The sequence below is a fragment of the Ornithorhynchus anatinus genome, chromosome 1 (assembly GCF_004115215.2).
Source record: "Ornithorhynchus anatinus isolate Pmale09 chromosome 1, mOrnAna1.pri.v4, whole genome shotgun sequence".
NCBI lineage: Eukaryota > Metazoa > Chordata > Mammalia > Monotremata > Ornithorhynchidae > Ornithorhynchus > Ornithorhynchus anatinus.
The window spans coordinates 71,758,347-71,772,122 of NC_041728.1; the positions used below are offsets into that span (position 1 = coordinate 71,758,347).

At 41.8% G+C, this 13,776-nt stretch overlaps 1 protein-coding gene across 15 annotated transcripts in view; it reads left to right on the plus strand.

Annotated features, from left to right (window-relative positions):
• LOC100073568 (muscular LMNA interacting protein) overlaps nt 1–13,776 on the plus strand; it is a 221,747-nt gene that overhangs the window by 71,155 nt on the left and 136,816 nt on the right. For all 15 annotated transcript variants that reach the window (XM_029075082.1, XM_029075002.1, XM_029075053.1 and 12 more), the window contains one exon: nt 10,599–10,682. Coding sequence is in view for 13 of the 15 variants with exons in the window: in XM_029075002.1 (XP_028930835.1) it covers nt 10,599–10,682 (84 nt within the window). In the remaining 2 variants the exon portion in view is untranslated. The remainder of the gene's footprint in view (nt 1–10,598; nt 10,683–13,776) is intronic.

The window sequence follows — 13,776 nt, forward strand, 5'->3', positions numbered from 1 at the left end:
AGACACAGTCAAGGTTATGCACAACAGGATACTTGTCAGAACATTTCAAGGTTCTATACTTTTCTCCCCATAGTAGTTTGCTTTATGAACATTTATTTTATGCAATATGTAAGTGTAGATTTTAAAATTTTCATTAATTCCCTATACTTTTTAAATGGGCAATGTGGCAGATAGATTAAAAAAAAGAACTCTCATATTAATACTATCAAAATACAATATTGTTGCATGCCTGAGAATTTAATCCAAGATGTACAACCTTTCAGCATCTGTCCTATTCATTCCTATTGTATCCTAAGTTCCTATACTGGAGGAAATGGTGCTTCTGGTAGTCTAATAGGGTGCAAGAAATGAGTCTTGCCAGTCACCTGTTTATGGTATAAATGAGGGTTTCCCTTCAATTTTCCTGAGTTTCCATTAGCTTATCATACAAGGTTATTACATTCAGATGAGACTGAAAATACTGATACATTTCTACTTTCAGTTGAGTCTGGGTAGTGGAATGGGATGAAAGGTGGTCATATTTTGAACAGAGCATTTTCACCTCTAAAACTCAGCAGTATCAAGAGCAGATACAAATGAAGTTGATGCTGATGGTTGATGCTGAGCTTTTCATGAGAAAGATTGCTTTTTGACACACTTGTCAATCCTGTAGCACTGGGCTCTGTTTGGTGACCTGTGAATTCTGATGTGTTCTAGTCCCATGCTTGTGTTAACTCCAACATGCTCCATTACTTGGATTGAATATTAACTGGGCTCTGTTTGCAGCAGTTTCTCGTGAGGCAGTTAGACATTTAGGTCAGATTAGTTTCTGAAGCAGTGCAGACAGCAGATGTTGAATGAGCCATAAACTGATGCGTGACTGACAGGTTGACAGGTCTTCAGGGAAAGTTGTCAAATTTTATCACGGGGGTGCCAGGAATCATCAGTTCCTAGAAACTGGGGTGAATGCTCACATATTTTTATTTTAATTTCTTAATTTTAATTTGCATTACTCTTCTCACAGGCTAATTTGGATTCCGTATCCCTAAAACAAATGGGGATAATCTTGTGCTTTAAAAACAGATTCTGCTGTCCGCCATACACCCCTCAAGGGGCAGGGACCATGTCTAATTCCCACCTGTTCATTCTGTTCCAGACTTAGTACACTGTTCTGCACACAGTAACTACTAAATACTACTGCTATTACTTCATAAAGGATGTGAATTTCACAACTCAATTTGATCTCTCAACAATAAAATTTCCCATGTCTGCAATCTTCACATTTAGGTAAAATTGTACACACACACAAGCACAAACACATGCATCCACAAACTCATATGTTCATGTGCATTTTCACTTACTTGTTATTTTTTCCTGCAAAAATCTCTGGGCCCAAGCTGGTATATGAGAGCAGGGCAGGCATGGACTGGTCCCACTGAGATACCAGGAAATCCTGGTGAGTGGGAGACTGTGAAAGTGGATCTAGGATACCCAGTGTCAGTCATATGTTGCTCTGAGCAGGCCCTTACGTACACTTGGATCTGTGACCTATACTTGGATTGAGCATCTGATACGTGTCCCACCCTTACTCCACAGCACTTATGTACATACCTTTAAATTACATATAAATTATTTTTTTATTTATAATGAAGTCTGTCTCTCTAGACTGAAAGCTCATTATGGGCAGGAAATGGGTCTACTAACTCTGTTATACTATACTCTCCCAATTGTTTAGTGCAGTGCTCTGCACAGAGTAAGCACTCAGTAAATACCACTGGTTAATTGATTGATTGAGCGGAGTTCCAAGGAAGCGATGAGCTGCCTGGATGCAAGATATCAGTGAACAGAAATACAGGAGGTTTTCTCCCCAAACCATTCCTCCCTCTTCTCCCCTCCTCCAGGCTCGGTGACTGAATTTACTGGTCCTGGTACATGGCAGATGGTGGGGGTGGCGCCTACACTAAACCGTAAGCTCCTTAAGGTCAGGGATCATGTCTACCAACTCTATTGTATTGTTCTCTCCCAAGCACTTATTAATAATGTTGGTATTTGTTAAGCACTTACTATGTGCAGAGCACTGTTCTAAGCACAGGGGTAGACACAGGGGAATCAGGTTGTCCCACGTGGGGCTCACAGTCTTAATCCCCATTTTACAGATGAGGTAACTGAGGCACAGAGAAGTTAAGTGACTTGCCCACAGTCACACAGCTGACAAGTGGCAGAGCTGGGATTCGAACCCATGACCTCTGACTCCAAAGCCTGTGCTCTTTCCACTGAGCCACACTACTTCTTATACTTATTACAATGCTCTGCACACAGTAAGCACTCATAATACCATTGATGGATTGATTTGGTGTGGGGGTGTGATGATAAAAATTATTCAATAATTTTTTGGCTGGAGATGGGACAAGTGGCTCTGAACAGCTGATCACTGGCAGCAGAGGCTCTTGAGAAACTTTCCCCATTCTACTAGTCTTCACATAGCACCTTCCTGCTGTGTTTATGGGGTTGTGAACTGGGCACCTTCCCTACATTTTCACTGTCTCAGTAGCAGGAAAATCAACTAGCACTATTTGAGGGCCAGCTGTGTGCAGAGCACTGTGCTCAGACCACCAGTCTAAGCCCTTTGGGAGAGTGCAGTGAAAGCAGAAGACAGGATTCCTGCCCTAAGGGAGTTTACAATCAAACGGGGGGGGGGGGGGGGACGGGACGGGACGGGGGGGACGGAGGGACGGAGGGACGGACGACAGGCAGACCCAGATCATTAACAAATAGTGGGAACCAGAAAACACAATGCTACAATATTTTAAGTCGAGAAGTGGAAGAAGGAGATTTTCAAAAGATTGTAAGCTCTAAAACTGTAGGCTTTTTTGGCAAGGGAGAGTGTTTACTGACTCTGTTGTATTGTACTCTCCCAAGGGCTTAGAGAAGCAGCATTGTGTAGTAGATAGAACATGGGCCTGAGAGTCAGGGAGTCAGGGGTTCTAATCCTACTCCCCCACTTGTCTGCTGTATGACCTTGAGTAAGTCACTTCACTTCTCTGGGCCTCAGGTACCTCATCTGTAAAATGGGGAATGAGACTGTGAGCACCAAGTGGGAAAGGGACTGTGTCCAAGCTGATTAACTTGTATCTTACCCAGCCCTTAGAATGGTGCTGGACACATTATTATTATTATTATTATTACCGTGCTCTACATACAGCAAGTGCTGAATAAATATGATTGATTGATTTAAAGAGGAGCTCTGATCCTAACAAAGTCCTATCAGTCCCATTTTCTGGGACCATCATTGTTGAGGAAAAGTATATTGCCTCATCCAGTCTTGCAAACAGCTATGTTTGCACATATAGAGAGGATCTTATTGTTAGTAGCATTAGCTTCAAGAATGTATGTATGTGTTTGGGTGTCTGCATTTTTTATATATTTATATAGTTGCACATATGCTTCTCTATTTATGCATATGGTGCTTAGGGTCAGGTTTAGAAGGTTGGCACCAGACTGCAGCTAAGGGGAGTGCAACCCTGTTGTTTTGAGTTTCTGTCCTGTGCCATGCTCCAGCATCTGAGGGGACCACCAAAGGCTAGAGGGCAATTTTGCCATCCATATTAGCCCCAGGGTCACTAACTGTTGATTTCCCGCCTTCCAGCTCCACCGGACCAGGCATGAATGGCACCACTTACTTTGCAGCTGTGGCTTAGTGGAGAGATCACTGGCCTGGGAGCCAGAAGGACCTGGGTTCTAATGCTGGCTCTGCCACATTTCTGCTATGTGACCTTGAGCAAGTCACTTCACTTCTGTGGGCTTCAGTTCCCGCATCTGTAAAATGGGGATTAAAGACTGTGAGCCCTATATGGGACAGGGACAGTGTCCAGCCCAATTACCTTGTATCTACCCCAGCATTTAGTACAGTGCCTGACACATAGTAAGCGCTTAACAATATCCAAACTATTATTACTATTATTACTAAATTGAAGCCACAATGATTTTACATATTTAAATCATTCTGATTTATACCTTGATTTTCCTGCTTTAGGCATTCTTCTTTGATTACAAAACCACTTCCCTAACTAATCCCCTTCCCCCTTCCCATTCTTATCCTTCTCTAGGCCTGTTTTTCCTTAGAAGAGTTTTTTTTATTCAGCAAGCCTTCCCAAATTGACACTGAATTGTCTTCTGTGGTGGAATACTGAACCAGGTGAAGTGGTATTCACCTGGGAAATTGCAGTTAAATGAAGCATTGATAATTTGTCAACCTGGCTACATTTTGGAACATGACTTGACTGGAATCTGGCAGTAAGTGCCCAAGAGAGGTGATTAAAAATAGAATGGGTATCAGTTACAGTAAGTGGATTCCTGAATTCTTCCTAGTCCTTTTCATTCAGTCAGTCAAATACTCTTCGATTTTTGGCACCTAGTGACACCTCTTTTAATTTTTCTCCTAATTGTCATATCAAAGAGCCGGTGTGATTTATGACTGGCTTTTCATCATGGAGTACAGAGGTTCTGCTGGGATTGGGACAGAGGAATCCAATGGACACCCCCAACTCCGGGTGATTTCACCACCATGTGCGCTTCCTGGGGAGTACACTGCACATCCTTTTTCTTGACACTGCCTGGACTAGCTTTAGTCTACAGCAGTGACCGAAGTGAATGGAGCCAGTGTAAGGTGACCCAGAACCCCAGTTTGGATAGAACAATAAAAAATTTCCCAGTCTGTCTTTCTTTTGGTGCTTTGGGAAATTTTTGTGGCAGACAAGTGGCAAAGCCGGGACTAGAACCCAGGTCCTAACAACTTCCAGGCCCACGGTCTATCCACTAGACCATGCTGCATAAGAGGGAAATATTTGGTCATCATCTAGATAGGGGACTTTATACCCTCTTCCTCTCTCCCCTAGACCAAACCTGAATGTGATAGTCCCTGCACTGGCCACTTTGCCTTACACTGCTAGCTAGCCATTCAAAAGACAAAAAAGTTGGACTGGCTATTTTGTGGACTCTGTTCTCACCATTGTCAGAGTCCCTCCCTACTAATAAGTTAGTTGCTTCTTGGGGCACTTTGATTCTCTCCAATGCCAAAATTCTACTTGTGGGGCTGTTTCAGTCAGGCCATAGATAGTTTCTTAAGGTTCTGAATGCATTATAGCAGTTCTAAGAGCCTAATGGGGAGAGCCTGAACCTAAGGAAGGAATCTTTATTTTTTAAAAGAAAAGTGGTGTTTGTTAAGTGCTTACTATGTGCCAGGCACCATTCTAAGCGCTGGTGTAGATAAAAGGTCAGGTTGGATTCAGTCCACGCCCCACATGGGGCTCAGAGTCTCAGTTTCCATTTAACAAATGAGAGAATTGAGGCACATAGAATTTAAGTGACTTGACCAAGGTCACACAGCAGACAAGTGGTGGAGTTGGGTTTAGAACACAGTTCCTTCTGATTCCCAGGCTTGTGCTGTATCTACTCAGCAACTCAGGAATGGACTGTGGCCTCTGAATGTCCCAAATTCAGATTACCCATTTTGCAAAAAGGTACTTTGCTTTTGTGAAGTTTGCAAATTCCTCCTAAGCAACTAAAGGGTCTTCTTTCAGATGGTTGTCTCTTTAGTGTCCTAACCCCTCTATCATCCAGCATCCATCCATCAGTGGTATTCATCGAGGGCTTACTATATACAGGGGACTGTTCTAATAAATCAATGTTATTTATTGAGTACTCATTGTATTAAGCATTTGAGAGAGTTCAGTACCATGGAGTTGGTAGATTCATTCCCTGCCCACGATGAGCTTACAGTCTAGAGAGGGAGATGAACATTGTTATAAATAAATGATTTATAATATGTAACATAGATATGTTCAGAAGTGCTGTGAGGTTGAGGGTGGGGTAAACATCAAATGCCCAAAGGTCACAGATCCAAGTGCATAGGTAACTTAGAAGGGAGATGGAGCTGCAGAAAAGAGGGATTCATTGGGAGAGACCTCCTGGGTGAAGTCTGAGACCTTTAATAAGGCTGTCACCTAACTCTTTGGAGCTTCACCTGCCTCATCTGTAAAATGGAGATTAAGACTGTGAGCCCCAACACGGGATATGGAATGTGTGAAACCTTATTACTACCCTAATGTTTAGTACACTGGCACAGAGTAAGTGCTTAACAGGTACCTTTTTTTTTAAAGAGGTGCTCTATAGACAAAATGAAGCAAGGCTTCCAATAATGCAGTCTGGCTGTGGACTGACGGGATACAGCAGAACTTAGAGTGGTTCTCCTAGAGGAAGATCCCTATACAAAGACAAAGTAATAGATAGCATTCCAGTCATAGTGAGTAGCAAATGTGACAGTTCAGCAAGGGGTAGTCTTTACATACTCAGGATGCAGAAGGGATCGTCAGTGTTACATCAGTCTTATGGTCCGAAGAACCTCCATACGGTTATTCCTTTGAGACTCTAACATCCTACCTGATAGGGAATGAAGAAACTTTTTTTTAATGGTATTTTAGTGCTTTCTATGTACCAAGCAGTGTACTTGGTTCCGGTTTGATCCAAGCTAACCAGGTTGGACACAGTCCGTGTCCCACGTGGGACTCATGGTCTAAATCCCCATTTTACAGATGAGGTAACTGAAGCACAGAGAAGCTAAGTGCTTGCCCAAGGCCACACAGCAGGTGAATTGAAGAGCCAGGATTAGAAGCCAGGTCCTTCTGTCTCCCAGGCCCATGATCTATCCACTAGTCCATGCTGCTTCTCATTTAAGCAATAAATCATGATCAGGTAATATGTGAACATTCTCGTGTGTTAACCATAATAACAGACATTTTACAGAGGTCACAATCTTTAAAGAAGTTTCCGGGATGTCATGGGACTGGAGGAATTGCTGTTCTCATCATCTACTCTATTTTTGTTACTGATTTGCATGATCATGAAACTGGTTAGAAAAAAAGTTCTGGCCTTGGAGTGATTGTTTCTTTGCTATAGCCATGAATAAAGTAAATGTCCTATAACCTGCACAATAGGAAATATTAGCCACATTCAGGGCTGAGAAATGAAAACCACTCCTATCAACTGGTACCCTTCAGGAGGTCCCAGGTAAAATTCAATTCACCAGACATCAAGCATGTGCTTCTTCTTTCAGGTACTCTTTTACAAATAGGATTTGTTTCCCTTTTTAGAGGCAGTTCCCGTAGCAACTGAATCACCCAAACACAGTCAGAATGCTTTGATTTTTTGTGAAGTTTGATTTTCTGAGCAGGCCATCAGACTGAATGGGATGAAGACAACATACATACAAAAGAATTAGAGAGGACAGACAGGGAATGAATGATCATTCAGTCATAGTTATTGAGCCCTAGCTGTGCACAAAGCAATATAACAATGTAACAGTCACATTTCCTGCCCACAACGAGTTTACAGCCTAGGAGATATGTGAAATCTCCGATGAAGGTTGCTTTTTGAAGGTGCTGAGAAGTCTGCATGTCCCAAAGCTGGCACCTTTGTGAAAGAACAGATGGGGATTATTCTTAGAGGGGCTAAATTGCTCATAACTATTTTCTTGGAGGGGGCACTGCAATGTACAAAGAAGGGTAGCACCCAGGAGATAAGGTTTGTGTATCAGTTATCAGCTAATAATAATGGTATTTGTTATGTGCCATATGCCAAACACTGTTTGAAGCACGGAGGTAGATACAAGATAATCAAGTTGAATTCAGTCCCTGTCCCATATGAGGCTCACATGGGGCAAGAGGGAGAAACAGTGTGGATAGTGGATAGAGTGCAGGTCTGAGAGTCAGAAGGACCTGGGTTCTAATCCTCGCATCACCACTTGTCTTCAGTGTGACCTTGAGCAAGTCACTTAACTTCTCTGTGCCTCAGTTACCTTATCTGCAAATTGGCGAATAAGACTGTAAGCCCTCTGTGGGACATGGAGTTTGTTCAACTTGAACAGTTTGTATCTACCTCAGTGCTTGGTACAGTGTCTGGCACATAGTAAGTGCTTAACAAATACCATAAAAAATGGAAGTATATTGGAGGCTGGACTAGAACCCAGGTCACCTGGCTCCTAGACACTCATTTTATTAGCACTAAGTCATGGATTTTGGACTCAAAATGTGACATATAGGGCAAGACCACAATTCAATCAATCAATCCATGGTATTGATTATGCACTGACTGTGTGCAGAGCATTGCACTAAGTGTTTGAGAGAGTTTAATTCAATAGACCTGGTAGACAAAATCCTTGCCCTCAAAGTGTTTACAGTCTAGAAAGGGAGATGGACATTAAAATAGCTTACAGATAATGGAAGTGGCGGAGTTTAACTATAGGCTAATAAGTGCTGTGGGACTGAGGATGGGAAATGAGGGCTTAGTTAAGGGAAGGCTTCTTGAGGAGATGTGGTTTTAGGAGTGCTATGAGTGTGGAGAGACTGGTGGTCTGTCAGATATTAAAGTGGAGGAAATTTCTGGCTCTAGGGAGGACATGGGCAAGGGGCTAGAGGTGAGAGAGACCAGACTGAGGAACAGTGACCCAAACGGCTACCTTACTGCTACGGGCTCTCGTTATATCCCGGCTAGACTACTGTGTCAGCCTTCTCTCTGATCTCCCTTCCTCCTCTCTCACCTCACTCCAGTCTATTCTTCACTCCACTGCCCGGCTCATCTTCCTGCAGAAACGATCTGGGCATGTCACTCCCCTTCTTAAGCAACTCCAGTGGTTGCCTATCAACCTCTGCTCCAAACAAAAACTCCTCACTCTAGGCTTCAAGGCTCTACATCACCTTGCCCCTTCCTACCTCTCCTCCCTTCTCTCTTTCTACTGCCCACCCCGCACGCTCCGCTCCTCTGCCGCCCACCTCCTCACCGTCCCTCGGTCTCGCCTATCCCGCCGTCGACCCCTGGGCCGCGTCCTCCCGCAGTCCTGGAATGCCCTCCCTCCTCACCTCCACCAAACTAATTCTCTTCCCCTCTTCAAATCCCTACTTAAAACTCACCTCCTCCAAGAGGCCTTCCCAGACTGAGCTCCTCTTCTCCCTCTATTCCCTCTACCACCCCCCCCTTCACCTCTCCGCAGCTTAACCCTCTTTTCCCCCCATTTCCCTGTGTTCCTCCCTCTCTCCCTTCCCATCCCCTCAGCACTGTACTCATCTGCTCAACTGTATATAATTTCATTACCCTATTTATTTTGTTAATGAAATGTACATCGCCTTGATTCTCTTAGTTGCCATTGTTTTTACGAGATGTTCTTCCCCTTGACTCTATTTATTGCCATTGTTCTTGTCTGTGTGTCTCCCCCGATTAGACTGTAAGCCCGTCAAACGGCAGGGACTGTCTCTATCTGTTGCCGACTTGTTCATTCCAATAATAATAATAATGTTGGTATTTGTTAAGCGCTTACTATGTGCCGAGCACTGTTCTAAGCGCTGGGGTAGACATAGGGGAATCAGGTTGTCCCACGTGGGGCTCACAGTCTTAATCCCCATTTTACAGATGAGGGAACTGAGGCACAGAGAAGTTAAGTGACTTGCCCACAGTCACACAGCCGACAAGTGGCAGAGCTGGGATTCGAACTCATGAGCCCTGACTCCAAAGCCCATGCTCTTTCCACTGAGCCACGCTATTCCAAGTGCTTAGTACAGTGCTCTGCACATAGTAAGTGCTCAATAAATACTATTGAATGAATGAATGAATGAATTAGCGATAGAGGAGTGAAGTGTGCTGGCTGGGGTGTTGTAGTGATTAGTCAGGTAAGTTGAGAATGGGAGAGCTGATTGATTGCCTTAACGCTAACAGTAAGGAGTTACAGTTTGATGCAGTGATGGATGGGCAACTTTTGAAAGGTTTTAAGGAGTGGGGAGCTATGTACTGAACTGTATTTAGAAAAGTGATCTGGGTAACAGAGTGAAGTATGGACTGCAGCAGGAAGAGATAGGAGGCAGTAATAAAAGCAGGATATGACAATACATCTAGTTGACTTATTTTGGCTAGGAAGGACCTTATATGATATGCCATCTCTTTTCCTATTATAAATAAAGAAGAAAGAAGTAGTAGAAGAAGAAGAAGGGGAATTCTCTAGCCAGTGGCATGTCACATAGCTGTAATCAGAAATCCAGATCAGGTCCAAGGAGCCTAGTTTTTAGGAGCTCGAATTCTAAAGTACAGGTTAAATTTCTGTTTTTGAAAATGGTGAAATGCTAATATTTGCTGGTTTCATTCAAGAAATGCCATTGATTGAAAATTCATTCTTCATTAATCACATGTAATTTTCAAAAAGTAGACATGACAGTTCTTATAGGACCAAATGACTTATTTTTTATTTTAATGACTGAAGTAAAACTTGAATTTCTAACGTGCTATCCCCTTGCAATTTTATTACCAAGGAGATTGAACAAGAAATAGAAATCATACATTTTTAGCCTTTGTAAATGTCTCCCCAAAACAAGAGCCCATTTAATTTTAGAAGTGCTATAGTTCAGTAACTGTGTCATGGGACAATGAGTCTTTGTGTCTGAAATTCTTTAAGGCCCACATGGATTCTCAGTGAATATTATTAGAACCTCTAGAACACATTCTTGCAAGTTTTAAAGTGTCATTTTTTCCCTCCGCCTCCCTTCCTTTCATATTCATCTACTGACTTTTTTGCTTTTTAGCTGCACCCGCTACAGCATGGACAGCAGATTGGATCCAAGGACCTAGGCGTGACCAGCTCACTGAGTTTCCTTAACGCAGGACAGGTATTGAAAGTTCTTGTATGGGGCTATATTTGGAAATGATGAAGAATTTGCCAGTTTCGAAAGGTTTCTATCAGACTCTCCCTCAGGCTTTTTCCACTGGGAATAAAATACTTTGGCTTAAATTAATCCAAGTGATTTGAATAACATTAAAGGAGTTTCATCAGAATTTGGAAGACAGTGCTTACTGAACAGTTGGTAAGCCTATAGGAATAAGATTTTTCTCTGAATTGTGGATTTATCAAACCAGTTTGATTCATTTGCAGACTGTGAGTCTTGTAATGGAGAGATGATCCAAATCCTAGAATGCATTCCCCCAGAATGAATCAAAACTGTTGAATTTTGGTAAAGTTTTATTTAAAAAAGTCTCTTTTTAATGGAATACCTTCTGGAATGTGTCATTCCTAGACCTTTAGGTATATTTTTAGGTTATATATCCCAAGTGTGACAGGGACCGTGTCTAATCTGAGTATTTGGTATCTACCCAAACACAGTAAGTAATTAAACAATACTTTCCAAACATTACTTCAGTGCTTTGGTCACAGTAAGCACTCAATATATATATCACTGATTAACTGATACTATGTTGAAGTTTGTACCTGGGCTTTTAGAAATGTGGAAAATTTTGTACGGTTGATCTGAAATCTCTAACTCCTTCGCAATTGAGAGGCAGGAGACTGGTTTTCGGCTTATACACTTCAAGAAATTTCTCTTCTGTTTAATTTTGTGGTAAAATTTGAATTGGTCAAGGAAAAGATTCCCAATAGGTTTTTTTCAGGTACTCTGTTGTCTTTTAGTAGTCTGTACCTTTATTACATTTAAGGAAACTGTTTCAAGCTTTGATTAACATGAGACACCCAATGTGCGATTTTATTATTTGCAATATAGAGTATATTTATTTTTCATTGTCCCATTTTCACTGTGTTTGTATTCATCCATCTTGTCTTTCCTATTAGAATGTTTTCTGTTTGTGTCTATATTATATCTGACATATACATATACATGCATGTATAGATGCATAAACTGTAGTGATAATAGCAATAGCATTTATTGAGCGATGTACTTAAATGTTTGGAAAGTACAAAACAAACGAGTGACAATGCATACACTGTAGTGATAATAGCAATAGCATTTATTGAGCGATGCACTTAAATGTTTGGAAAATGCAAAACAAACGAGTGACACGTTGCTTGCCTACAAGGATCTCACACTATAATGGAGGAGGCAAATATTAAAATATTTACCTCTATAGTATATGTGTATACATTTATATATATATGTGTGTTTATGCATACATTTGTAAGTTCATATACATACATATATATGCATATGTATATTTTTATATATCAGTCCTATATAAATCAGGAAACTAAAAACAAGGAGGACAGTAGGCAAGTAAAACAAAGCCTCAACCACACTCATAGAAGAACTTCCTGTCAATCACTCAAACAATGTTATTCATTGAATGCTTACTATGTACAAAGCTCTGTACAAAGAGCTTGGGATAGTACAATACAACGGATTTGGCAGAAATGTTCCTTAGCCACAATGAGCTTACATTCTAGTTATTGAGCAGTTACTGTATGCAGATTACTGTACTAAGCATTTGGGAAAGAGAATAGAGGCAACATTGCCTAGTGGATAGAGCCCGGGCTCCGCCACTTGTCTGCTGTGTGACGTCGAGCAAGTCACTTCACTTCCCTATGCTTCCATATCTTCACATGGAAAATGGGGATTAAGACTGCGAGCACCATGGGGGACAGAGACTGTGTCCAACCCAATTAGCTTGTATCCCCACCAGAGCTTAGTACAGTGCTTGGCACATAGTAAGCTCTTAAATACCATGATTATTCTTATAGCCCACAAGTAGTGATGTCTTATGCAAATATGATGGACCACATTACACATTTCTAATTAAACTTTTTTCAGGCAGGGAATGGTAATTTTTGACATAGGGTTTCTGGGAGAGGACATCCTTTGAGACCTGCCACACCTAGGGTATGCCTAGGTGACTGCAAGTTTCAAGAACTACTTAGAGCTTGAAGATGTGCTGACAAGTTGTACTTTGGCACTGTATATTTTAGCAGGGGGAGTTAGAAGACCATCATACTCTTCCCTGTAAGAATGGGTCTAACCATTGTGTGGCTCAAATCTCAGAAAGAACACTGTACAGACCATGGAGAAATCTAGGTGTTAGCCTTGGACAGTTTCTGTTCCTGTAGCTATGATATGACTAAAATGAATTTCTTGCACCTAGGATAGTTCACATGTATCCTCTTTGTATTGCTGAGCTACTATGGACTCACCCACTTGGAAGGATTTCTTTAGTATCATCATTTCTGAGAGCAATCCCAAGGGTGGTGTAATGGATAGAGCACTACTTCTAAGAATCACTGAGAAGCAATGTGACCTGGTGGATAGAGCTTGGGCTTGGGAGTCAGAGGACCTGGGTTCTAATCCTAGCTCCACCACTTGTTGGTTGTGTGACCTTGGGAAAGTCATTTCACTTCTCTGGGTCTCAGTTATCTCATCTAGAAAATGGGGATTGACCCTGGGAGTACTATGTGGGACGGGGGCTGTATCCAATCAGATTATCTTCCAAACCACTTCCAGGAGGACACTTTCTTCCCCAACAGAAATTTTGGTTTCTATGATAAGTCTACCATTGGAACTTTTGGACTAGAGGTTTTGGCCAAAAATGAGTAGATGGGTCTTTGTTGGCTTAAAGACAAAAGCGAGCATCTTGCTGCTTCTGCTTTTTGGTATATGTTTTAGTGAGAGTTAACCAGCTGCCCAAGTTAGGGAGGCCAATTGGAAACCTAATTTTCCTTGAAATTCGAGGCATGAGTCTACTGCCAAAAAGTTGACTGTAGCTCCATTCTATATCAGTGGGTAGCCATGTGGTATATGTTCTTAATTATGTCTTGATGAGGATGGTTTCAATTTAAATAGCTTTTGTTAATAATCACACCCTGCTTCGGAGAGACCATTTTCATAACAATTTTCAAACATTGGAAGCAATAACTACTTAAGCATTTTTTTTCTTTTTTAAGATTTTATCGTTTTCAACCTCTGAGGAGCACAGGGATAATCTTTC